Source organism: Chelmon rostratus, chromosome 6, assembly GCF_017976325.1.
Source record: "Chelmon rostratus isolate fCheRos1 chromosome 6, fCheRos1.pri, whole genome shotgun sequence".
NCBI classification, from domain to species: Eukaryota; Metazoa; Chordata; class Actinopteri; order Chaetodontiformes; family Chaetodontidae; genus Chelmon; species Chelmon rostratus.
The window spans coordinates 3,540,399-3,567,597 of record NC_055663.1 but is presented as its reverse complement, the minus strand read 5'-3'; the positions used below and the strand labels follow the sequence as shown (position 1 = coordinate 3,567,597).

At 47.3% G+C, this 27,199-nt stretch overlaps 1 protein-coding gene across 3 annotated transcripts in view; it reads right to left on the bottom strand.

The window, feature by feature from the left end:
* The window catches only part of hipk2 (homeodomain interacting protein kinase 2), a 70,488-nt gene that overhangs the window by 29,791 nt on the left and 13,498 nt on the right, over positions 1–27,199 (bottom strand). For all 3 annotated transcript variants that reach the window (XM_041938417.1, XM_041938418.1, XM_041938420.1), the window contains exon 2: positions 23,222–24,401. In XM_041938417.1, the coding sequence (XP_041794351.1) occupies positions 23,222–24,401 (1,180 nt within the window). The remainder of the gene's footprint in view (positions 1–23,221; positions 24,402–27,199) is intronic.

Below are 27,199 nucleotides of genomic sequence, written 5' to 3'. Positions count from 1 at the left end.
TCCATCCGGCACAGTGCAAGCCACAACAGTGCAGCGCAGAGTAATATTCTATCCCAGCCTCTCAGTCAAAAAGCAAAGCAATCACAATCTCATCTGCTTGCTTGACTGACTGACTGTCTGTCTCCTTCACTTGCGGTTTGTGTGTATTTTCTGCTGTCTGGTTGATGGGCATCATTGTCTTTTTTATTGTCTAGTTTCCTCCAGCAGTTGCTTTACTCCCGCACTCTACAGTCCTGAGGAAAAAATTGCAAGCCTCTGCATCAACATGCCCCATTCTGTAGATTTAGGGTGACTAAGACAGAGATCAAGCGATAGGGGAAAGAAAGAGGGGGCGAGATCAATGCGGCCGACTGGCGGAGCCGTACATACTGGATATGTGGCAACGCAACAGACGCCGAAAATCCATTTGAAATGCGGCGCCTGAGAACATATAGCTAGGAGCCGTGGGGGCGCCAACCTATCGTTGTAATGACATACGTCTCCCCGCCATTCAATACACACACACAAAGCACACATGCACGTACACAGTTTCAATCATAGACTCTGCTCTGGTTGACTAGTTCCTTATTTCTGGGGCAAGTGAAAGAGCACATGGGGGAAACATTTGCAAGGCAGACTAAAAAATTCTCCTCCACCTTACCCCCACCCCTGCATGTGCTGACATACAGTACATGCGCTATATTTCTCTACCTCCACCCATCCCCCCTCCACCCCTCCCTCTCTCTATCGCTATCCCTTGTTTGACTACCGTCTTCCTTCCTCCCACCCAGTTGGGCAGTAATACCATCTCCTGCCTAATCAAATTCTGCTGTGTGTGACATGAATTCTCGGTGCCCAAGGCTGCGCTGCCTCACGACAAGCTACCAGGCCGCAGAGAGCTGTAACTAAACCTCACACAGGTCCTATAGAGCAGCTCCCCATCTCTCTAAAATTTAACACAAGGACAGACCTCCTGGATGTAATTCCCCAAGCGTGCTCCCTCTTTCTACGTGCCTGCTTCTCTGCTGGCTTCAGAGCGTGTCAGTCCGTCTATGTACAGTGCTGCTCTATGTGTGTGTTTCACTGAGTCCCTGGAGTGCAGCAGGCTCATGGTTAATTAGAGAGTGGATAAGACAGGCTGACAGAGGCTGATCACGATTGTCACCCAGATGTGGTCAGATCTTAATCCAACACAATGACTGACCCCCTCTCTCCCTCTGTCACGATTAACATCATGCATGCATGACAGCTATCACACACACGCGCGCACGCACACGTGTCCTCCAGAGCGTCCTTCGGGAAAGGTGAAGCCTCCACCCATCCTGAGTCTTCCCTCCTCAGACTTGTGTCCCTCTATCTGGCCCAGCAGGCCACCTGCCTGCTGTGCCTTCAGATACTCTTAACGCCGTTTGTCACGCTGCATTCTTCCCTGACAAGAATTAGAAATGGCATCACGTAGAAAAACAACAGCGTGATTATTAAGGCTTTGGGCAGGAATTTTGGACAAATAGGCCATTCCCCTCTCATAGCCCCATCAGCAGCCAGGCTGAGACAAGCGAAGGGACACAGGTGGTGTTGTGTGTGGTGTGCTGTTGGACTTGAAAGTGAGAGCTATAGTTTCTCATGTCAAGTTTGGTCTTTGAAAAGAAGCCATGTCATGTAAGTGTTTAAGTCACATTAATACACACGGCTTAGGCTAAGAAACTACTGCTGATAACTACAACTGTATTTTTTTAACTCATGGATGCGTGCATGCATGGATTGATAAAACCAGAGTCAAGTGAAACTAACAGTAAATCTCTATCTGAGCCACAAATGAATCAGAAATAGATGCCCAATATGTAATTCGGCCTTTAATGGGGAAATGCATTGAGAACTCTTTTCTGAGAGCAGACAATAATAATAAGAGATGTCTTCAAAAACAACCAGTCACAATGACAGGTAATTAATTTGGCCAAGCAACAGTACCCTGCAGTCATTTGTAAGTATAGTCACAGTTAATCACCTCTCAATGACAATGCCCCCGTATTGTTTTTCCTTCCCTCTGTCATATAGAGTGATAATTTTCTCCCATCCCCTATACGGTCAACCATGCCAAACAATAAAGGCATGCTCGGCATTTAATATGCCATACATTGTCTATTGAGGGAAAACAATTACTGTGCAGCAACAATCAATACCGCATTATCCTTTTCATGTAGCCATACTTGAAGATTCAATTATTATGGACAAAATGACATTGTTATTTCTGTCGCCATGGCCTCACTCAAGGAGAAAGCAGACAGCTTTGATTCCATCTAAACAGTAAAAACACAGATCTACTGGCTGTACACACAGAGAGGGAGCTTAGATGTGTTTACGCGTCTGATTAAGGGAGGGAGTGACATAAATGTATTATCTTAATTATCACTGTGGCGGACTCTTCGGAGGAGGGGGGTCGATGGAAGGAAGAGCATGCTTTCAGTTTAGTGAGTTAATATCGCAGAAGATGCACACACAAGCCTCTGATCAGTTACCACCCGAAATGAAGGGCTTTGCTGGGTCTAGGGTAACTTCTGTTGATTAGTTTTTACGGTTCAATTGTTTGGCCACAAAAAAGTAAAATATGTCCATAACTTAATAATGATAATAATAATTTCCAAAGCTGATGCCTTCGAATTGCTTTTGCTGTCAGATGAACTGTGGTTTGCAACATACAGTCAAAATAACATGTTTATTTCCTGATCTGACTCCATGAAATAGACCCAGCCAGAAACACGACTTGGAAATACTGACATAATGAAAGGAGAGCACGTTGTGTTTTTCTGGTAGCTAATAGCCCTTAAACGTGACAGTCTCTGGTTTGCATTTCTCCCTCAGCAGAGGGGGCGAAAGGTCATGTTTACAAGCCAAATGACAAAGTCTAAAAAAAAACCTGATAGCACCACCTGAGATTGGAGACTGCTGCTCTTGGGAGTAATGATAGACAAGATTGTTCAGCTATTTCATGGATGTGTGAGATTTTCTTTCCATGACAGGACATACCAGGGAATGGATGACAAATATGCTTTCATCGTGGCTTGCATGTGGAAAAAAACATTCCACACAGATATGCATGTCCTGTGACGGCTCTATAACTGATGGTTGGCTGCCTTAACCAGGTGTTTTCCTGTCTTAGCGTACCTTGCCCAGAGGGAAGACCGTCCCCTCTCTCTGAACACACACACACACACACACACACACACACACACACACACACACAACAAAGGCATTCTGGCTCTGAACATTTCCTTTTGTTGTGGAGTCAGAGGCAACAGACGGTTTTACAGTACAAGCAGTGACTGTGCTGAGCAGCAGCACTGGAGGTACCTGCTGGAGTCAATGTGAATTTTAAACCGGCGCTAAACATGACACATTTACGATTTCTCAGGCAAGAAATCATATCGTTCTGAAGGCTGTGTACAGAGGAATTCTCTCTTTCCCGTCTATTCCCCTCTCCCCTCTCGCGACTTTTCTTCCTCTGCTGTCTGTGTGAGCACTCTGAGGGTGCTGCTGGAGGGAGTCCAAAAGGACACAGTGTGAAATGAGCACAGCTCTGACCTCCCAGACACCCCGGCACAGCCAATCAGATCACTTCTCCCCAACACACAGGGCACTGTAATTGGTCGGTGGGTGGGAAATATGACCAGTGGGGATTCAAGTGGCGGGAAAAAGAGAGGGAGTGAGGAGGAGAGTGTGGGGGGGACAAGGGAGTGGTGCTTTGGCTCCTCTGTGCACTTTAACCGACCCTTTGCCCAGGACAGGACAGGAAATCTCCGGAACAAAAGCTAGCTGTCATCTCCGCCTGACGGCCTCGCTCAGAAACAAAGCTGCTCTCAGCTGACTGGCAGACCAGCCAATCCTTGAGGGAGGTAGCTTGTTGTAATCTGGTTCTGTCTCACATTCCCGACGTCTCTGGTGAGCCAGGCGAAAGAGCGTGCCCTGAACCCTCAAACAGGAAATGAGTCCGAATGTCGTTCCTTTCCCTGGGACGGGGCCTCAGCTGTGGCCAATAGAGGACTGAAAACAACAAGGCACGAATACATACAAACATGCCCATAAGCTGACAAACACACAGACCAAAACTCACAAATGCATCCACAGTTAATCTCTGTTTCCCTTCTGCCTTTCTTTTAGGTATGGCTGTGCACACACCCCGCTCTCAGACACCGCTCACAGCTGCATGCCCCGGGCCCATGCTATCTCCAGCCCAAACCCAGACTCACATCAGCCACATTCCACAGCCTCCCCAAGCCCCAGGGGCAGCTTCACAGCTGGGCGCCGAGCTGGGCTGCTCCCTGCCTCCCTGGCTCGACTTTCACCATCACCCCCCCTTCCTCCCCCCAGCTCTGCTCACCACACCACAACCGAACACATCCTCCTAACACGCCTGCATCAGTGTCTCAAAATCGTCCTCCTCTCGCTCCCATCGGCTCATTCACAGCTTACATGATGAGGTTAGACAGAAGTGGCTGAGGCCACAGCGACAGTGGATCGAGATGACAAAGAGCTGCCAGAATGTTAATGAGTTCTTTCCGATTCTGCTCTTATCAAACATTGTTTTATTCTCTTAAAGCAGCATTTTCCTGGAAGGTGTGTCGTGTTGACAGAGGTAAAAAGGCATGTCAGCAAACAAACTACACAATCTAATAATGTCATCTGTGACTGTGAGGCTATCTTGTTGCCAGCGAACAGCAACTGCAGTCGATACATGAAACCAATCTCATAAATAAATAATATAATAAATAAAGCTACAACAGGAGCCTGGTGAGAGGGGATCATCGAAACGTCACTTTGTGGATACGACCCTTGTCTCAATCAGTTCCTCCCCTCCTCATGGCCGCTCATTAAGAGGGCGGCTGCTATCATTCACCAAAGGTAAGAATGTGCTGACTGGTCGTTGAGTCAGGTTTAATTAAATATCAGCCTTAGAATATACTCCAAAAGTTCCCACGGCAACACATGTACAGGGGGGGGGCGGGGGAACACATTTCCCACAAGATTTAAGATAAGATAAGAGATAAAATAGAAGTTTACTTATCCTGAGGGGAACTCAGCAGTAGTAGGATGAAGTAGGAAACGTGCAAATATAAAAAAGGAATGAAATGAAGGAATGTAAACAGGTTAATGTATGGATCGTAGATGAGTATGAGAAGTGGCATATAGCTGTATGTACCATAGTTTCAGCACAGGAAAGTGTACATGGTTCATTTAAAATGTTCGATGATTATGTCCAAATCAGACAGCTGTAATGACTGTAATCCACGGGGGAATAAACGGAGAAGAAAACCACGAAGGAATCTCAGATCTGCCTCAGCGACATATGTCCTTCCTGTCCATGAGGCGCTCACTGGCTCCAAAAATGCAAATAAATTATATACAGCAGGCCAACTGGACAGAAGCCCTGAATCCACACACCTGACCAACACAGCAAAATACCCCCAACTGGCAAAACATTTACATGCCTCTGAACATGTGAGTGTGTGTGTGCGTGCACATGTGGGTGTGTTAGTGTTCATGGATGTGTGTGTCTGTAAATAGTTAAGGCCTGGCTCTGTTTCATCATTTCAGTAAATGCCACGCAGTGTGTCAGTCTAACTGCGTACGTCTCGGGCCATTTCCATATCAGTAATAGAAAAAGTCCATCTCCCATCAGAGCCGCTCCTCCACCCAGGGAGCCCAAATAACATCCACGTGTCTGCACAAACGTGCGCACAAACACACACACACACACACAAACTGCATCTCTGATGAGCTGACACAGAAAACGAGATTTATTAAGGGGAGGGAGAGGAGAAGAGACGCGGAATGTGCGTGGGGGTGTAATTTCAGTAACGGACACAGGTTGTCGTAGACAAAAGCACACACAATCACATGCGCACAAAACACAGGACGCCCCCCCACAACCGCAGCCGTAAAGTGCATCACTCTCCTCTAAGAGACCTGTTTATTTCAGACCTGCGACACAAAAGCCACAGCGGCGTGCAGGCTTATCTCTCCACATCCCTTGAAATGCAGCAACAGCCCCCAAAGAGCTCCCCAGCACTCCACATGCCACTTTCAATTAGTTCCACAAAGAGAGTCTTCCTCTACCAAAACGAAGATGGGAGCTCATTACTGAATTCCTCTCTACTCTCAGCTTTGAAATATAGATCAGGGGGCTATGTCTGACGGCAGGGGCCCACGATGTGCCACTTGCCGACCATGCCACACCGGTCCAGAGCAGGAGAGCGCAGAGTGCCGTCTCGTGGATTAGCCCCTCCTCAGGTTTAACAGCCCCTACAGCTTACCCTCTATCTCCCCATTAGCCCTCTGCCTACCCCTCCTTCCCTCGTTCGCTTTCTCTCCGCTCCCTGTTTCTATCTCTCTCTCCACTGAACAGGCTCCCTGAAGCCATAGCTCTCAGCACTAAAACCCACAAATGGGAAAATACCAGTTCTAATAATCTGATGAGAGTGTAAGGGAGAAGCAGCGGAGGAAATGTGGATATCATATCGCGCAGCGGCACTATTATAGTAAGCGTAGACACAGAGGCAGGCGCTGATAAGGAAATGCAAATTCATTCAAGTATTGTAATGACACTAAAGCTCAGCAAAGGTGCAAAGGCGGGCCTCTATGGAAATCAGCTGTTGTATAGGAGTTCATTAAGGTGAGGTCTGACACATTCAACTCCAGAGATTCAAAAGTACCCAGTGATTACAAATATGACAGTGGCTGCTAATAAAGTAATGCCAAATGCGAATTATTTTGAATGTTAACACACAGCAACACTGCTGAACACATGGCAGCTGCATCTGCCCTGAGATTAAACAGTGGGAGTCAATTTCTTATCTGGCCAGAGCAGAAAACACAATAGCCACCACGAGGCAGCGATGGCAGTTAATGGTTTCCCCTCAGGACCAAAAACAGCACGTTCACCAGCGTCTAGCTGTTTATTTTTTGACTGATAATCTCATTAAGTATAGGTCTCCATGCCGCTGCGCCCCATTCTAAACACTGCACGCCCCTGTGTGTGTGTGTCCAGCATGCAGGTAGCCTGTGTGACATCTTCATCTACAGACGATATGTTTATACCTTCAATTAACAACTTCCATTAGCGCCATCCTCCTTGGAATGCCACCAGCTAGGCTACGAACAGGCAGTTAATTAGAGGATATTGGCTGAAGCTGGAGGATCCCCCATTAGGGATCGTGCAGGGAAGAGACACATGACCCGCTGACACCATCGCCTTGGAAGAAAAATAAAATCATTGTGTTGTGCCCTTCAGTTTGTCAATTCCTCGCCTGCCAATCAACCACAATGTAGACACGGGGGTTGAAGTTTTGGTTGCGAGGCTACTGATGAAGATTCAGTGTAGCAAGGGGGATAGAGGGAGGGGAGGAAGTGTGAAAGGTAGGAAGGGAGGAGTGGGTTGCTATAATGGCAGTGAGAGAAGAGGGGTATAGGGTCTTGATACCCTCTCTGATTCGCTCTCTATGCAAATCACAACAATCACAGGAAATGCCTGGGCCTTGGCTCCAGCTAATTGCCGCGGCAATAACAAAGGAGGGCTTCCTTTGAGCGGAGAGGCAAATTAAACATTAGTTTAGAGTTTTCTTGGAGACCGAGGGATGTTATAATTACCCAGAAACCAACACATCAGCACTTTGCACGCCACGCGTCCCACTCTCGCCGCCTGGCAGAGGAAAACAAATGTATCTCATATTCTGGGAGAGAGGCGTTTGGGGGGCGGGTGGGTGTTAGGAGAGGAGTACCAGGAGAGAGATGAAGCAGGGGGGAGAAATGGAGGAGAGAAGATAGTGAAGGGCATGGAGAGGGATGAGAGTAGAAAGCAGGGGATGGGGGAGGACAGAGATGGAGAGAGACAGAGAAGGGTATAATGAGGGAAAAGGAGGTGGAGAATGATAGCCCGTCTCTCCAAACCACTCCATGCTGGTAGCGAGGCATCAAAATGTACACCCACTATTAGCATATTGACCCCACCCCTCTCCTCTGGCCTTTTTCCCCCTCATTATCATCAGGCATGGTACACGGGACACAGGAAACATAAACCGAGCTCATTTCCCATAACATGTTAGCCTAAATGTCACGGCAGTGATGAAATGAGAGCACAGGACAAATGGCGCTTCTGCACCATGCAAATGTGTGCTAGTTTGGCCGTCTAGCCGGCCACCTAAGGGTTAAGTCTGCAAGCACTTTATTAATGTGGGTCGGTGCAGCGGAGCATGTTCCAGGCGAAACAAACAAGGCTGGATCTAGCTGAGATATGCAACCATGGAAACTTCAGGAGACGTCCTTGGATCTCCTTCCCTCCGGGGGAGGGAGGCAGAGTCCCTGCCCCAGTCAGGAGGGCCAACACTGGGCCTTGAGCAACGTGATGTGTCCTAGATGGCTGGTTCTATGTTTGATCTATGTCTGAGGGCAGTGCAAAGCCTGACACATTCACCCAGTCCGTCTAACCTAAATGTTCATTCAAAGGGTCTGTCTCTCCCTGCAGCCAGACCCTGCCCTCTATCTGTCTCTGGGTCTATTTGTCTGTTTCTTACCAATCGGACAGATTGCCAGTCTGTCTGTCTTCTTCCTGCTGGGCTATCTGGTTTTAGGATCTGTCTATATGTCTGTCTGCCTGATTGTTTGGAGGTCAGGTCTGCTTGCTTGCCAGAAAGTCTGCCTTCCCTCACATTGTATGGATGCATGATCTCATACGAGCCACTGACCATGCCCTGGAAATCTAATCATCCAGCACAGTTGGATGTTTGTTTGTGCTTGTACACACAGATGTGCATACAGGAGCGCAAACAGCCAGCCACGCACAAAACAAAAGGGGTCCCACCAAGCTATGATAGCAGTCGTTTTTGGGTTTTTTTTGTAAAGCAAGGCCTGGCTGTTATGTGCTCGTGTTAGTATTTGTGCTCAAAAAGCACAGGTCGTGTGTTGTATTAGTCACACAAAGCAAACCCCCTTCTCACTCTATGCACACACTCCCATAAAGACACACAGATCCCTCTACGTCAACAAGCCCAACTCATAAAACACTGACTCTCTAATTGGCAAGTAGTAATTTTGCTAACTCCTATAATAAAAGAAACTTTTTTTTCTACCCCAATTACTTCTCCATGTTTATGTAATGGGGCTTGTTATTTTCTGACTTTTAATACCCCCCCACATATAACTGTGAGCTACGTGAATAACAGCATTAATAGACCACAGGTCCTCAAGGATTTGTTACTTTTAGGGAAATCAGGGCTGCATTGATACAGTGTTTGCAGGCAATCCAGAGCGGTGACATCAGTTAATTACATAAATTGGAGGGGGATCAGGCCAGCCATGAGAGAGATTATGACACAAGGGCAGAGTGAACAGCTAGAGGGACACAGCCTAGTGTTTCTGACACCAGCATTCAGGGGGAGAAGGAATTACATCACTGTGTTGGGGTTATGTAAAACGCTAGACCTGCTGTAAGACTCAAACCCCCTCTGAGAAAAAAAATAGAAGGAAATAACTCCTTAAGAGAGAAGAAATGGCCTATGTGGCTTAACCAGATGTTGTGTTCGGGTCAGCGACGGGCATCAAGAAGAACAATCAAGAAAAGCACAGAGAGTGACTGTTTGCATCACGCTCAGGTGAATGAAGAAAGCTGAAAACAAATCCAGCAGTACTTCCAAGTAAAGATATCACACTGAGACCCTGCCTAAAGATATGCTCTGTGTGGTTTAAAAAAAAAGATAGACCTGCTAGAGAGCCGGCACTAGAGGGGGTGTGAGATCTCCACCTCCTCATCAGTAGGCCTAAAGTCTATCCCATAGTCGCTCAGAAACCCAGAGGGGAGATCAAAGCCTGTGTGATCCAGTGGCTGTTATATCACCCGCGGCCTGCTCTCCCACTGCGGGGCCTCCTGTTACAGCGCAGGCAACAGGGAGGAGAGGGAATACAAAACACTGACCTGGTCCCGTCTGCGCATGCAACCTCCTTTCTTTAGTGGGGATTTCATTTCCCCCATTCCACTTTGTATTCCATTAATTTCCATTTGACCACACTTGCATGTTTTTCCAGGCGACATGAATAGTCATGAGCTGCACATGCACTCGCAAAAAAGATACACAGCCTCCAGACCGAAATCCAGTTCAACCCTCTTTTCATTGTTCACATTTAGAGGAAAGCATGTCAGTTTCCGCAGATGCAATTTGGTATTTGTATTTTAATGCAGCATTTACTTCACCAGGCTCGTCAATTATGAAAAACAGCAGCCAGCTGATTCCTGCTGTCCCCACTCCTTTTGTTCACTTTGTTGGAAACTGATTTAAAATCAGCGCTTCCTCCCTCCGACTCTCCTTTCCCGTGTTCTTCGGGAGACGAGGCGAGGAGACAGGCACGATTGGACCCTGTTTTCTTCCCTCAGCAGAAAGGCATCTCAACAGGCCTGCCATTGACCACATCCACCAGGGGAGGGAGTGGGTCAATGCAACAGAGAGCAGGGGACCATTTTGGACCACTTAACTATAATCAGTAAATGCACCCCGGTCGCAATTAGCACAGGGCCACCCTGAGAGTGTTCGCTTTGCTCACAGCTCTGTCTGCGTTTTATTCTGCTCCACAGGAACCTTGTAATGCAAATAGCACTCATCACTCCCAGCTTAACAACGAGAAGGGAGGCGGGAGGTGTGTTGGAGCATGCTGCTGTCCTTACTTGTCGGCTGTTTCAGCGAACACAGTTGCTTTCCTGTGTTCCCGGCAGAAATCGTCTAGGAGTCCTTACATGTCCTGCCTCCAGTCAACTCGCTGTAAAATAAAGCGTTTAGAACTTGGCTCATGTGGTGTGAGCAAACTGGGGGTCATCATCTGTTGGACGCAGGCTCAACATTCGTGACCGATGATTTGGGTCTGGAGCAGGGTCAGCCCTGCTTCAGCTGTCTGCAGTATATCTAAAAGGGCTGTTATGACTTGTCCTCAGATGCTTCAGTGGCCGGCTTTATACAATTAGCCCCACAAAATGGCTCCTTTTCAAGACTTGGCGGCAGAGAAAGAGGCTTTTTTATGCTGAAAACAAAGCGGAGACAGAAATGTGACAGGTAGCTGGTGCTATCACACTGAGCCTCTCCAATGCAGCAACACTCGCCTCAACTCATTTATGATTCACTGCACTTAGTCATCCGTTCTCCTCCTTTCCCCCCAGCTCCCATGAAAGAAAAGGCAAACAGAACAGACGGACGGACGGACAGGCAGACAAACAAACAGAGGGTCCCTCTAACCGATGTAGAACAGGTGCTGTAGTTGTGATTGATTCGAGCTGCAGTGCGCAGTGACGATTCAGAGGGAGGACTCCAGCACAAAGACGTGCAACGAGTTCAAGGAGTCTGTTAAACTCTCTCCTCCTGCGGTTACGCTTGCCTTTGACTGATTCAAGAGCGGCAGAGTTAGCTCCGTCAGCAGCATGTGCGTCTGTGAGGCTTGTGGGTACAGATATTTGACTGTAGGACACCTGTGAGCACACACACACCCACACAAAGGAAGGCAGAGCAAAGTGTCTGACCTCTTTTTCCCTTTACCACCTGTTTACTGTGCTAAAGGAAAAACCCGCATTTACACTTTCACCTCAACTCCTCTGTCCTTTATTGCATGCACAAGTCTGCACATAAGTAGAGTAAAATTTTATTTTTTTCTTTTTGTATGTCTTCAGTGCACCTCACTACCTCAGGATCTGCTGAATGCTCTGCAACGTGCTCGTGTGACGCTCCTGCTCAGACACCAGACAACTGCACGCAGAAATGCATTTCCGTCCCATTTATCGAAGCCTTTACGACCAGCCGAGAGGGATGAGGCTTTGTGATCCTATATGGCTTCTGGATGTGATGATTGAAATGCCAGGCAGATTTGCGTGAGGGACAGAGGTCAGGATAAAGGAAATGGGGAGAGGAAGGGAGGGATGGGCAGGAGCAGGCGGACATCAGAGGGACGGGGGCGAAGGGAGGATGACGAAGGAGGGAGAGATGTAGAAAGAGGCAAAGAGGAGGAACGGGGACAAGGGGCAGGGATCACTAATGAAAGTTGCCTGCTGTTTTCTCAGCTGTTCTTCTCGGTGCCCTGAAGAGTGTTGTGTACAAGGCCAGAAGCTCGGGTTTTGCTAAATGGGCCATCTCTTCCCCACTCTCTCAAACACACACAGTACGAATGGTGAACCAACACACCTAAAAACCACATCTTTGTGCCTGACTTGAAGCTTTATTGTCACCATGGTGACACTGTGAACAGCGGGGTTGGTGTGGGACTTAGGGCCTTGGGGGGTTTTGTGCTCCTCAAGCACCAATGTGTGCTATGTCAAGAGCTTGGCACACGCTTTGACCCAGGAGTGAAGTGGAGAATGGGCTTCCGGTGGCTTCTCAATACCATCCTGTTTTTGCATTTCCAAACTGGAAAGATGGAACAGCACCGCTGACAGCACCATCATGCCACAGGATTTAAGAAGAAATTAGAAACCAAATCTGGAGTTGTCAGAGAAGAAAGTGCTTCTGCAAGGAGAGCAATGACTCAAAACAATAATAACAACAGCATCATGGGTAAAATCTATACTTTTTCTGCGCTGAGAGGGAACACAAATGCACAATGCACACACAGCTGGTAACAGGCTGCAGATGAAAGCCAATTTGGTTTCTTTGTGTAACTGAGAGCTTCAGTTGGACCACAGGTCCCCGTGGAACAAAGGCAGAGAGAGGCAAGCGAGAAAGAGGAAGAGATGGAGAGCGAGAGAGGGAATGAGAGAGTGAAAGCGAGGAGAAGGAGAGGGAGAGGGAGAGAGAGAGAGAGAGAGAGGGGGGCGTCCTGGCCCACCTGGGCAAACAATAGCAGCGAGATGAGAGTGTGGCTCAAGGGCCCTCCCTGTCCCTAAAGTACACAGCTGTCGGCTGGGGCAGGCAGGCAGATCAAAACAGCCCAGTCTAGTTCAGGTGTTGCACCTTCAGAGGTAAATGGACAATTTTGGAACAAGAGCCTTGGTTGCTATGGCGACAGCCGCCACAAAGACTCTCTTTTTAGATTTCAAGTGAAATGATGGGTGTTAATGTTCTTCATTCACATGGACACAAACACAAAACAGGAAAGGGGGAGACAAGATTTGCGTGTGCTTTTTATGACGGTTTACTGAAGTCCCTGATGTTAAATGCATTTCCTGCTACGATGAGAGCGTTATGCCGTTGCTTACTTTCGCGCCGAAAGCAGCTTGTGCGGCATCCAGGGTTGCGTGTTAATGGACTTGTGCGATACATCTACACTGAGTGTACTGGGCCTTGATTTCTGTATAGTGTGTTCAAGCCTTCAGCGGAATGCATACAGGAAACCCTCTGTATCCATTTTCATGTAAGCCTCTTGAGAAGTATGAGAAGTGAAAGAGTGTTGGTGAATGAGATTCTGCCTCAAGGGTGGTATGTATGTTGAGTCTGCGTGTGTATGGAAATGCCTTCATAAATAGAAGCACAGAGGGTGGGGGGCATGTAATTGCTTTTTTCTGGGTACACAGACAACACTCAGGCAGGATCTGGGGAGACGGGATCTGGAGCACACGGTTACAGTGAGAGCGGCAGATGTCGTCTTTGCAGATCCAGCCTCAGTTGTCCTGTCTGTTCTGTTGAGGCACCGATTTTGAGCTTTGAGTTGGCTGATGCGCAGACACTCCTTCACCTTCACACACTGCGCTTGTTGAAAGAGAGGCCATCTGTTTGATGATATATAGATTCTGGCTGTAATGAAAGACTGCGTGGCGCTGTTGCAGCCCTCCCTGACGTCCCCGCTGTGTTTAAAGGGACGATGTGAGTTATGTCAGTGTGTGCGGAGTTCTCTCCGCTCAGAATAGCCAGTGGAGGCACACCTGATGCCACACTCCATGTTTACGATATATGTGTGTATACGTGCAAAAACCGTCCCAATACGCTGTCAATCAGTCTGATCCTGCAGGGCCACAGGTGGTTTAAAGGTGCGGACATTTAACGTTGTCAAAAGGATCAATACTTCAATACTTTTTCAATACTACGTGTTTAAAACAATATGATCTCCCTTAATAATTTGTTCTATAGTATCAAAGGCAGACAAAAACAGAGGTATTTCTTATTATTATTGCATCAAAGTTGAAAATTTTGGTATTCTGACATTAGGACATTGAACAGGTTGTGTGTGGTGGGACATGACACAACATCAGCGTTTAATCAGCCAGTCTCTCTCTCCCTCTCTTTCTCTCTCTCTCTCTCTCTCTCTCTCTCTCTCTCTCTCACACACACTCACACACACACACACTCACACACACACACTAAGTTGCCTTGTGCCGTTTAGAAGCGACTGTTCATATTTCCAGTGATTAATTAGCCTCTTGTTCTGTTGTTTGTTCTTCTTTTTCTCCTCTTTTCTATTGTAGTATTTCTGCTTTTTCTCCTTCATGTAATCTACCATCTCACTGGAACGTGTTTCTTCTTTTTTTTTTTTTTGGTTTTCTCTGTGGGCTGATATATAGCGTCTTAATGCTCTTTGGTGCCTCCCAGCTTGTGCACCCAATAACCAGCTGAACTCAACAGACAATCTGACGCTCCTCGCTCATAAAACACTGGGATTAGTCTTCAAAGCTTGGTGGCCAAGCACACAGGAGAACTTCATTAGTTTGTGTTGCTCCGTTTTTTTGTGAAATTTAGCACTGTAGCAGTTGAATACAGCAATTAAATACAGCAGTTTTTCTCCTGTTTGTGGCAGCCTGTCTACAGTGGTGATTAAGCAACGTGTTTGCCCAGAAGTAGACTAAAACACCCTTGGATCCTGCCCCATTCCTAATGCTAACCCTTTTAATATTTAACCAGGATCCAATACAGGAGTAATTATTTTTCCAAACAAATTACGCCTCAGGCTGAAACCAACGCAATCTGATACACCACGGCGATACATTCTCTGTCACAAGGCACTATTAGTCACTTTAAATTATTTATCAAGCTTGGGTGAAATAGGATTTGGTTCAGAACCGTTTCATGACCAGCATACAGCTTGAACAGACTCTTGAGTGGCCTTTATATTCCAAAAAAGCAATTCTTTTTCATCCAAAGCTCGTCTGGCTCATCCTCAGACACCCGGAGACGTCCATGTGAGGAGTTCACTGAGACACAAGGTTAATAAAAGAATGAAGAGGCTGACGTAGTTTCTGAGGAAACGGCCTTTTCTTCTGACATCTAAACATGTTTGCTATGTGAGGCTTCACCCCAGACTACTCAACGATGGTGAGAGAGGGCTACATCAGATCCTTTGTGCGGATGAATGTCAGGTCATACACTTCTCTTACCCTTTTCTTGACCCATGCATTTCTTCAATGGTAAAAAACAACATCCTGTAAATCAGGACTGCATCATGTATCTTCAAGTCTTTTTTTGTTGTTGTGATGCCTTAGTTTCATTTTGGACAGTTTTCTTTTCACATCCACATTTCCCTCTTGACTACAGCGAAACATCTTTTCAAAAACATTTCTGATCCTATCTGGACTCGACAGCCGTAAATGTGAGCAAAGCGTGCCGTTAATAATTGGAATCTGAGAGTCACACAGCAATTCTGCTTTATGACTTGACGAGAGGCTCTGAAAATAGCCTGTGTAGTAAGAACAGAGCCTTGTTTAATTCAGCCATCTGCAATGAAAAATAGCAACGTTTTTATAGAGCGACAACTGTCACCATGAACGTGAGCTATGTTTAACCGGGCTGTCGAACATCTTCTATCAAACACCATGAACACATTTAAAAGGGGGGGGGGGGCATGAAAGCGAGTGGATACATTTGTTAAAACGGTAGTTAGAGGAAAATCTAGTTATTGTGTTGAGCCAGGGATGATACTAAATGAAGAGGGGGAGAGAGACGGGGGGTGGGGGGCGGGTCATCAAAGCCTCTTTTTCTCTCTGTGCAGGGGCCCCAGCTGGCTGGCTGAGCGACGCCGGGCTCTGCCCACTTGCCTGCCGCAAATTAGCCAAACTATTTACCCTCGTATATGCACATTAGCAAATTCCTTCAATTGAGAAAACGAATGCATCTGTTTTGTTCTGTTGAAAACTTCATGGGAGCCTGCATGGGCCTCTGCACACCAGGCATTCTCTATCACAGTGGCAGTCAGTCTGAACAAACACACACACACACACACACACACACAGCCAGCATGGAGCCGATTGCAGGTCCCTGCTGGGCCTCCCCAATCCCCCCAATCCTCTCCCCAGCTGGACAGCTATGGCTTGGATCAGTCTCCCCCTCTCTCGGTGTCTCTCCTGCCCTCTGTCTGACTGCTGTTGATAGTCTCTGTTTTGCTCTGCCTTTATAACTCTCTCCCACTGTAATTGGACCACTCTGAATTTCATCAATACCCCCATGACCCCCCTTAAATAAGGAAATTCAGGGTCCCAGAATGAACATTTCTTCTGTTTTTTTTTCTCAAGCACGTCTTCATTGCCCTTGCTGCATATTTCCCATCCTGGTGTTAGCTTTTAAATATTCATGTAAGTGGATGGAAGAGGTGGGGGGGGGGGGGGGGGGGGGGGGGGGGGCATGAAGGGAAGGTGAGGGGAGGTGGGAAAGAATAGAAAGGGAAGGAGGGCGGGAAGGAGCCGAGGCAGTGCGCAGTGGCGGGGGCTACCCCCTTTCTGGAGCTCCCTGCGGAGGGATGGCGGGCATACAGGAATGGTGTAAGGGGGGATCAGCAGGAGGCCTCATGATTTATTTAGACCCGGGGGCACCTGTGCCAGTCAGCTGCTGATGGCTGCCATCACCCTGCCAACCCACGGGTGCTTGAATCCAGAAAAGAAAGTCAAATCTGTGGCAAGCAGGAAAATGAATGTACGACTGCTGCTGTGGGAAGTTCCACCTGTCCAGTTAACGATTGTCAGACTTAAGTGAGAGGAAATTTCCATTGTTCCGTGGCTGGAACTGTTACCTACAGCTGAGTATGGGCATTTTAATGAACTCCAGTTTATGATTTTCTCAGGTGCTCTGCAGCAACTCCACACACACCTGTAAGCTTGAACAAGTTCCTTCTTGTGTGCGGCCAACATTTGCTATCCGCCCCAAAAGCTGAGGTGAGGAAAACTATGTTTCAAACAAACCAATCAATACGGAGCAGACAGATTGCAGCCTTAGTGAGCTTAAGTGGGCGGCTCGCTGCGTTTTATCAAGGCGGCTTAATTTCCGTCAGTTTAATATCCTGGGAAATGTATGGAAATTGAACTGCGAGGGAGAACAAAGACGAGTAGCCGGGATGAAGCGCTGCGGTGAAACTCAGAAAGCTCCGTCTTATCGTGGAGCGCACAGTCCCGCAGCAGAAGGGGTGCACAAACACACACACACACACCCACACACCCACATATGCACCAATCACACACACACCTCGGTAGGCTGTCAGAGCGTATTGATGAGTGTGTCCATCAGCTTGGCGGTTAAGTTCACTTTTTCCTCAAGAGTTAAATCATTCTCATTCATTATTTGCCTAAATGGCTGTGAGCGGCTGACCACTCTATATGTTCCGATGCATATGCTCGACTACCGGTAGTTAATTAGCTTAGCTGCTACATGTCTCCTGCTGCTCTGTGGAGACACTGAAGAGCTGCCCAGAGGCAAATTATAAATGAGAAACAGGTTATGAGGATTCTGTCATGCATACTAAGGTGTTATGACTGTCATAAAAAGCGCAGTAGTGAATACAGGGAGCAGTAATTATCATTTTAGGAATCTTTGTTTTATATGCCGGCTCCTGATAATAGCCAATGATTTCAGCATCCAGGGTCAAAAACAACAGCAGCATGGCCCTGGCCCTGAGTGGCCACAAGCCGGAAGTACAAAGCGAAATACAAAGCAAGCCGACCAGGAAGTCAGCAAAAAAAGTAACAACATGCCACAGCAGCCACCCAGTCAGGCTGAACCTAATGAAAGCTCATTTGCATTAGTAATAATCTGCCACTGCTTGGGGGAAAGAAAGTGCTATTCCAGGTTCTGGCGAAGAATGCAAAAACAACGACCTCCTACACCCCCCACCTCCGTCACTCCACCCTCTTCTCCCACATTCTCCTTTTCCTTCAAGACACTTTCTCTGGAAGCTTCACATAAACAACACCTGCACTATCACAGTGAGCGAATCTGCCTTTCTGTCCTGCTCTAATTCATCCTTCCTCTGTAGCAACCCGATCCTGGCGTTTACCTACCTTTCTCTCCCTCTCACACACACACACACGCACACACACATTTAAACACACGCTTCACAGAACAGTAACTAATAGCAACCTCATTCATTAAAACACCCCTTGATGTTTCGCATGGAGGCAGGGTAAATGTGCTGGAACGCCTGCCCTGTCTGTCTGGTTGTGCAACGCTAACAACAGATAGAGAGACAGATAGACAGGTGGGGCAGGGGCTCGTCTTACACTCAGCCGTCTCAGCCCGAGCAGTGGCTGCACCACCCCTGATGGAGACAGATACATATTTCATCAGTTATTAAGGCCCGGCGGTGTCAGAGATCTACTGTAGCATCAGCTGCGCCCATCTTTACTGCCAACACGAATAAAGATACGGGCTCTAAAAGCAGAATGAGAAAATGCAGAGAGTTGCACAGTATGAGCTTTTTGTGAAGTTTCCATCTGGATGCATTAAGATCTCTTCTGCCAGAGGCCTTTTGTTTCATACTGATAGCACTGGGAATACACAAACACTGGCCCCTTCAGATCACTGGTGACATCAACAAGCCCATTCGTCCCTCTCAGACACTGTTGGCTCATTTTCCTTTCACCCACAGTGACTAATAGGCTAATTCTTCAGGCTCTACTGCTGTTGTGTATGTACCATATAGGCTTCTCATGCATGTCAAAGTATGAAGTCTTTGATGTGTGCATGTTAAATAACAGGTACAAGCTGGCAGGTGCTGACATGTATGCAGTATGTGCAGTACAGCTTCAGGCTTTAGGGCTGTTAAGATGTTTAATTATGAGAGGAAATTGCTCTGTCTCTGTCCCTCTGTCTTGTGGCAAACCGAGCGAGCCGCTGTAAAGCTGCCGCTGTGAGTCTTTCTGTAGAGAAAGGCCCGGGTGAGCTTGGAAACTGAGACGGAAATTGAGGGGGAAAAAAACGGTTTACAGCTGTTCCGAACCACCACACTCAAAGGTGGGCTGAAAGGAGAGGGGCCAGGCATGATCATTAATTATTTAAATAAGGGGATAATGGTGCACACTTTCAGAGAGTCATCGACAGTGTTGCACTCATTCATACACAGAAAAAGTAAGAAAGACAAGAGAGCTTGAGAAAGAACGTTAAGGCCTGCCTGATTCACCTCCACACACCTGGACCGGTCGCTCCTAAACTCACACAGACTGGCAGATGCTTTCCCTCAATTCAGCCGTAGGACAGATGTGTGGGGAGGGAGTTTCAGACACTGTCTGACCATCTGAAAACCACCTCTGCTGGGGGGTACTGACTCTTAAAGTGTTTGTCTGGGCATTGATGAGGAGTCCATGAGTGGGTTAAAACATCTATCACAATCCAATCACAAATGAAGGCATGAGGGGGGATTAACTGATTGGGTCATCAACCCCTCTATTTTGCCTCTCGTGCTACTGCACCTCGTCATGCAGACAGTTAGGCTTGTATTTGCTGAGGTTTTTTTTTTATTTGTCTCTGACATTGCTACCTCCACCCTTGTACAAAATTCTGTGGGTGGCCCAAAAAGCAATTAAAAATTCAACAGTAACAATGTTCCTGTTACTCTGGGCAGTGCACACATCTTGCTGTGAGCAGTTTTCTTTGCAACTACTTTCTATGAAAGAAAGACTCCCTATGAAAACAGTTTGAGGATTATCGAAAGTAACAGCACAGCAAGCACCACAAACCTACACAGCTGTAGCGACTGCTAAACTACTTCTTGTTGCTATTTGCAAGAACTGAACTTTTAAGTGTAATACTGGTTTGGGTCCAGGTTTGAAATTTAGGAACGCCAGCTGGGGTTAAGAGTCGTAGCTAAAGACCAGAGACCGTCAGACCCATGTCCATGCAGAACTCCTGTCCTTTGGAGACAGCAAAATCCAAGACCTAAATGACCCTTAGACAGTCCAGCAGACAGTCATGTAGGGTGAGAGGCACGCTACACCTCCCTTTCACTAACAGTAGTCACCACAAGGCCAAATTCAAGTCAGGAAGGTTTACATGAACTTAAATAATGTCTTCGTACATTCCACCCATCTCATGGCCTTTACCTGATGAGATAAATAGGACAAACATGCCCAACTGGGACAAGACAATAATCCCTTTATCTGGCACAGGGTAAGCTTGACTAGCCGGCTTACCTGTTACATCATTAGTAATAGGCAAGAGGGGAGAAGGTGTGCAGGAAGAGAGACGGGGATAAAAGAAGTAAATGGAACAGTGTCAGGTCACAAGCTGATGTGATCACGACATTAACACCACACAATAATGTAGGAGAGGACAGAACAAGCCCGCAGCAGAATACAGAGGCTTAAGGTAATAATACATTTAAATAAGAGTAGAGAGATCTTCAAGTTTGGTGGCACCGAGTGCAGAAGTGCTACAGACAGGCATATTTGACAAGGATAGATGAGCTGAGCAACATGAGCCTGTGTTCGCCAAGCACTGAAGCGAACAAAGTTGGAACTCTAAGCACCCTGAGAGCTGTTCCTGCAAACAGCGCATCGCTTGTTTACCTTGAATGCTGCTGTTTTATTTGCATCAGTCAACCTTGTGGAAAAGTCATTTGCAAGGCTCTTACAGCACACAGGACATCAGCAGCACGATGCTATCTATGACATCCAAAATGCAAACAGCCATGCACGAGGGGTGCGAAACTCCCATCAAATGGATGGGAGCCAAAGTGCGTGATAATGGTGTTGCAGGTATAATGTCTGCACCGTGCTTGACACGACTCCTTCTTCAGTCTCATCACAAGAGGAAAAGAAGAAAGACAAACACGTAGCTCTCACAGCTCCTCCTCGCATTACCCCTGTCTGATGTGATTTCACCTCATCAATCCAACATAAGACCGGTTGAGGAAAACTGGAGTGCATTAAGACAAGACACAAATATTTTATTTGACAAGCATCAAAGAAGACAACAGGGGGATGTTTTTGCTATTGTGGAGGATATCCAGTAACACAGAGCCGGCAGGTTGGTGCTGGCAAATCCCACCTGTCTCTCCGCTGTAAAGGTACTGTCTACACCACAGAAACAGAAACTATCCTGCTATCTTCTCATCTGAAATCATCAAAGATGGTTTGATGTTCTCCTCTAAGCTTTTGAACTCGCCATGAACTCTACCCGCAGCCAAAGTTTGTTTGCTGCCCAGACTGCATGAGATGCTCAGACGCCCGTAGTGATCATCTCCCATGAGCTCACTCTTTGAATGGAATTGCAAGACTTGTCTCATTCCTCACAATGAGTCCCGGTAAAGCACACACACTCTTCTTGTTTACATGCTGTAAGTGCATTACGCAGTACAGAAAGCCCTGTGACACACACACCCACACCACTCCCAGTACCTCAAACCAGGGTCACCAAGTCACTGGTCTAGGTTTTGGTGGCTGGTGGGTAATTTTCTGGTCAATGTCAGCCCTTCTTTCCTCTCCTACGCTGCCAAGAGGAAATGAAGGGATGATCTCGCCGCTCTCCTCTACTCGTCACTCCCAGAGAAAACAAACAGGAACATTTTATGGCCTGTTTGTTGACCTACAGCCCAGGAGCAACAACGGACTGCTAGTGGTGTTTACCTCAGGATGAGCTACTTAAACTGATATAACAGCACTGCCCTGTTGACATGTACAATCCAATTCCCATACAAGGATCTTAATATACTGTAGGAGCAGGAGACACTTGGGGAGACGTGTTTATATAAAATACAGTTCAATAAACACTATAGCTCAGATAAAATAATACACCTGTCACATGTGATAAAAGATTATCAGGATCTGAGGATTTTTGAGCGCAAAGTGTTCATATCTCCTGAATGCAGCAGTTTGAACCATTGCTGTCCTCTCAACTGTAAGCCTTGCCACCTTCCTGTTTTAACAGGAAACAGTGTAGCATATTCAAAAAGACGGTGATAAACTGTGAAGACAATAAAAGCAAACACTTCTATCAACAGAATCCACTAAGCGGGGACCACAAACTTCTCTCGACAGAATGTGCACTTGCAGAGCCGCCACCTGGCCTGTGTGTTTTTATGTGTGTGGGACCATATGCACACCTGTCCTTCCCTTGGCATCTGCACCGGGCCTGAGCCCCAAACAAAGCTCCTCTCTGTGTGGACGTGGACGCCGTTTGATTCCTCGCACGGCTCCCCCAGCGCTGCCTCTGCTGAAACCTAAACACGCTGTTTGCTATGGCCGAAAAAAGACTGAAGTGCCGGGAGAAGAAAGAAAGAGCTTCCCAGAGACTCATCTGGTTCTAATGCAGGGCCCGCTGGTGTGGATTACAGGCACATATTACAGGAGAACTCCGGCTGACCCCTCATCTCTATCCCGGGGGAAATGGGAGCCAGCCATGGTGATGGGGGGCTGAGGGTCTAGGGGCCTGTGGAGCAAAAGGGGTGAATAGGAGCCTGTGGGCAGGCTGCCACCCCACGTGATTGGTGGCCGTCTTCAGTGAGGGAGTTTCTCTGAGATCTTTTCAGAAACTCTGTGCTGAAAAACAGGAAAAAACACTTTCTTCCCCCAAACCTCTCAGCAACACTACAAAATGCCATTGCTTCAAATATTTCCTGTGGTCTGTCGCGCCTGTACCAAGTTGTCAGGCCTTTGATAATCTTCAAAGTAACACTAAGACATGCTTGTTTTATCACATTAACCACAATAAGCAGCTGGCTACTCAGCAAGCCTTTGAGTTTGACTGTCCTATCCCACACTGGAAGGGGGTTAACTACAGAGGTAAACAAGCCAACAGGGAGGGCAGAATCACTGGGAAGAGGGAGAACTTCAGCAGCAGCTCATGAGGCTGGCAGCGAACGTGGCTGTTTGGCCAAATAATCAGCTCAACTAGGAAAACATTCCTATTAAAGCAGGGATAAATCAAACAAGATGCAGAAAGCACAATAATCATCCAAACAGGAACAAACAGAGGGACATGTCTTTTTTTCTTTGTGCCATTTCCTCTTTCCATCTGCAATGTTACATAAAACGGCTGAATTAAGTCTTTCATTCACCCATTTCAGGACATTTGTGTCATTTCGAAGCTGCAGCTCTTACCTGTAGTATCTGGACTGTAGATACGTGGAGCAGACTGCTTTGGACACATGGCTGGCTGAGCCAAAGTCGATGACTTTGACCCTGTAGGGCTGTCGAGACGGGTCCACGAGCATGATGTTCTCTGGCTTCAGGTCAGCGTGGATCAGCCCCAGGCTCTTCAGTTTCATTAGCGCCGTGGCCACTTGCTGGAGCACGGGTCTGATGTATTTGAGCGGCAGAGGGCTGAACTTATTCTGCTTGAGGAAGTCGTACAGGTTCTGCTCCAGCATCTCAAACACCAGGCACGTGTGGTTCTTGTGCTGGAAGCACTCGTAGGCCCTCACAAAGTTGTAGTCATCTGCACTCTCCGTGCTGAGACGCGCCAGGATGCTGACCTCGATCTGACCCTGCCGCGCGTACGACGGGTGGTTTTTTAAGATCTTGATCGCCACAATCTCATTGGTGCCCCTCTTCCAGCACTTGACCACCTGTCCAAAGGTTCCTCTCCCTAAGAATTCCAGCACTTCGTAGGTGTTGGTCATGGAGCAGAGCACCTCGTGTTGCACCAGCTGGTAGTCCCCCTCACTGTTGGAGCCACTGTTCTTTGACGTCGCTGTGGAGGTGGCGGTGGCCACCGTAGCCACCGTGGCTCCGCTGGCCGCTCCGTTCTGGATCATCGGTGGGCCGTGCTCCTCAATGATCTGCACACTGCTGTTGTTGTCAAGCTCCTCACTCTTGCGTTTAAGCCCACATCGCTGGTAGGTATCCAGAAGACTGACCGTGCTGCGGCGCGTCAGGTTGTGAACGCCAACCCCGCCACCCAAACCGCTGCCGCCGCCGCCACCTCCACCACCGCTGCTGTTGCTGCTGCTGCCTCCACCCCCGCTGCCCAGCAGAGACCCCACGGTCCCCGAAGTGCTGCTGGCTGAGGCGACCACAATGTGGCCGGCGCTGGCTGGGAAGATGAGTGCCTGCTCGTAGGGCAGTGTGGAGCTGGCGACCTGCAGAGAGCTGTTGATGCCGAGGGGGCCACTGGCGGCCGACAAGTTCTTGCTGCTGTTGTGGCTGTAGACTTTGCTGTGTGTGCCGTACCCTGTCATATCCCAGTTACAACTCTGCTCCACCTTCAGTTTCTTCACGCTAAAGAAGGCACTTGATTGGAGAGTGTGAGGGGAGAACACTTGCACTTGCGAGGCCATACCTGTGACAAGAGGGGAACAGAGGGGAGGAGCAAAGAGGGCAGGAGGGGGATGAAAGTGAGAGGTTAGGAAATTGAGAGTGGCTGAAACACGAGTGGTAGCCAGAAGCTTTAAATAAAGACAGCTTGGGTCAGAGCAGGTCATTAAAACACCATGCGTACATGCTGATGCGCCACCATGTTAACCTCATGAACTCTTTAACATCATAGTAAAGTAAGAAGCATTAAATAACCCTCAAAATGTCATTCAGCATTTGTTGCTTTGGCATTAAAATGTTTCTAAGTTGTACTAGCGTCTAGAATTTCTGGAATAAAATGTCAGACATTACATCACTAAAACTGGCGAGAAAGGGATTTTTTTAAATACAAATTAACGACGTTTTTTAAATTGCAAACGCAAATAAAAGCCAGAATGTTTAGCAGAAAGATAAGCAGGTTTAGATAGAGTGGTGCTTATGCAAACCACTGGTTCATGCAGAGGAAATGCCATTTCCCCACTGTTCCCATATGCAGCAAAGTAAATAGGCCGAGTGAATACTAAAAGAATAGCCTTTCATGAGACGCTCCACAGAGACAGCCGAGCGGCACAAAACCGTACACAAAAACAGGCCCACGAAAGTCTCGAGGAATGATTGCAATTTCCTTCCACACTGCACATGCCCAGCCCTTGCATTTATTGGTACACAATTACTCAGTTTAGGGAAGGTGGTGGAAGAGATTTCCTTCAAGTAACTGTGAGAACAGGAGGGGGCCACTGAACTCCCGCTCAACTACAGATCCCGAAGACAACAAAACAAAAGCAAAACTGCAGCGAGGCTGTGCTCTGAACTCCTGGGAACAAGCTGCCTCAGAATAAGCAAAAGCTTCTCCAAGCAAACAACTGCCCAAAAATAGTCCCTTTCTTTATCTCTCTCTTTGCAAACAGGCTTGTTTGTACCATTGAAATGATTATTACAGCACAAAGAAGATTATATGAGACTTGTAGTAATGCTATGTTTAAACAGTTTCCAGTAAACCCAAAAGTAGTTTACTGCTGACAAACTAAGAGCTTCCACCTGGCCATGCCAACACACACACACACACACAATTAGGCCTCGCTGTTGATCAACTGATGCATGAATCAGAGAATGCTACGGTCGCAGCTCGCACACAAACACTAACACAATCAATGCGTGCAAACACCCCTGAAACTTTGTTTGCTGCTGGAAAAAAATTGCTGCTTTTGTGTGTTTAATAGACATCTTGAAAGCTGGGAAGTGTTGCTCCGCTCAAACATAATTAGAGGCCCATTTCCCTCCAAGATGGGAGGACTTCCATAATTGTGGGCTCTATTCTGTGGACAGAAAGCGGAGAGGAGGGGACACTTTGTCATTATTAGCCCTTTGAGTGGTGATGATGATTAATTCAGCGGGAGGTTGGCAGGCCTCCACGATACTTTGCTTCATTTGTCTTTTTTTAACTCTCCTAACCTCTCTCCTTTTTGGATTTTTTTAGTGTCTCTGTGGCCTTGCTCGGACTTACTAGTTATCTGTGTGGTCATCTGGTCTTAGCCCTAATGCTGCAGGATTGAAGCTGCAGCGCACATTAGAGGGCTCACTGTAAGCTTGCCGGGTGGTTTACAGTAGTTGGTGTAGCACAGCACCTCCACGCCTCCTGTAGCCCTTATTAAAGCTCCAGCCATGATATCTGCATACATGCCCTGAACAATCTTATTTTTTTTATTCCGACGTTGAGCACTTCAGGACCAGTCCGGTAGATGTGGCCGGTCCAGAGAGGTAATGAAGATCGTCCGCTAGGCTATTAGGGGCAAGGCTCTCTGCTAATCACATAAGCCCTGAAGGCCAGATGTCACTCCTTGGATTACCAATTCCTGTGCCTGGACTTTACGCTAAAAATAATTTGAATGATGGGTTGCGTCACAGAGCGGCGTCAACAGTGTGTGACTGAGAGCCTGACAGGATAATCACAGGCACAGACTGATGGACACAAAGATGGATGGACAGACACAGAGCTGGCTTGTTCCTCTTATGGAAAATTCCAGCATTACATATCTGCCAGCATGATTATGGATAGCTCGAGGTTTTACAAGGCCAGACTGAGGCTCGCTGCTCTTTGCATTAGCATCACATGCATTCCCCCTCAACCCCAATCTTAGTCACTCATTGACCCTCAGTCAGTTTTAAGACTGTGGTCAAAGAGTTCACTTGACATCGCGGTACAATGAGCCGAGGGCCACACATGCTCCCCTAAACTAGGGAAGCCTTTAAGATATAGCTGACAAAAATGTATATGAATGCGAAGGTGATTCTTGAAACTCAGCTCAGAAATTCTGCACAGCTGGCCTTGCCGAAAAACTCAAAGTTGTATAAACAGCACCACAATTTAGAGCCCTGTGCCGAACACAGATAAGTAATAAAATGGACCAAAAGTAAGAGGTCAAATGGCTGGAATGTTATCTCATGACAACATACACAAGCAACAATGCGACCAGTTATACTTCAGTGGGGAAACGGCTCCAGCCCTCATGAATCACTCTTCACCCAAATTGAAGTTCAAACATATTTATGATGTAGAATCTGAACGACCAAACCCTCTACACTGTCGTCAGAGAAAACACAGAGCAAAAGACCTTCCCCTGAAAATGTCCTATTGAAGTTTATTTGGATTTCTGAACTCTACGCCAAGCACAAAACTGTAAAGGTCCATTGTTGCACGTTTACAATGTTGGAATGCCTTCAGTAGCCAAGGCTTTCCATTTAGCATACCTAAAGGAACACTGTGTGTGTATGCAGGACCACATA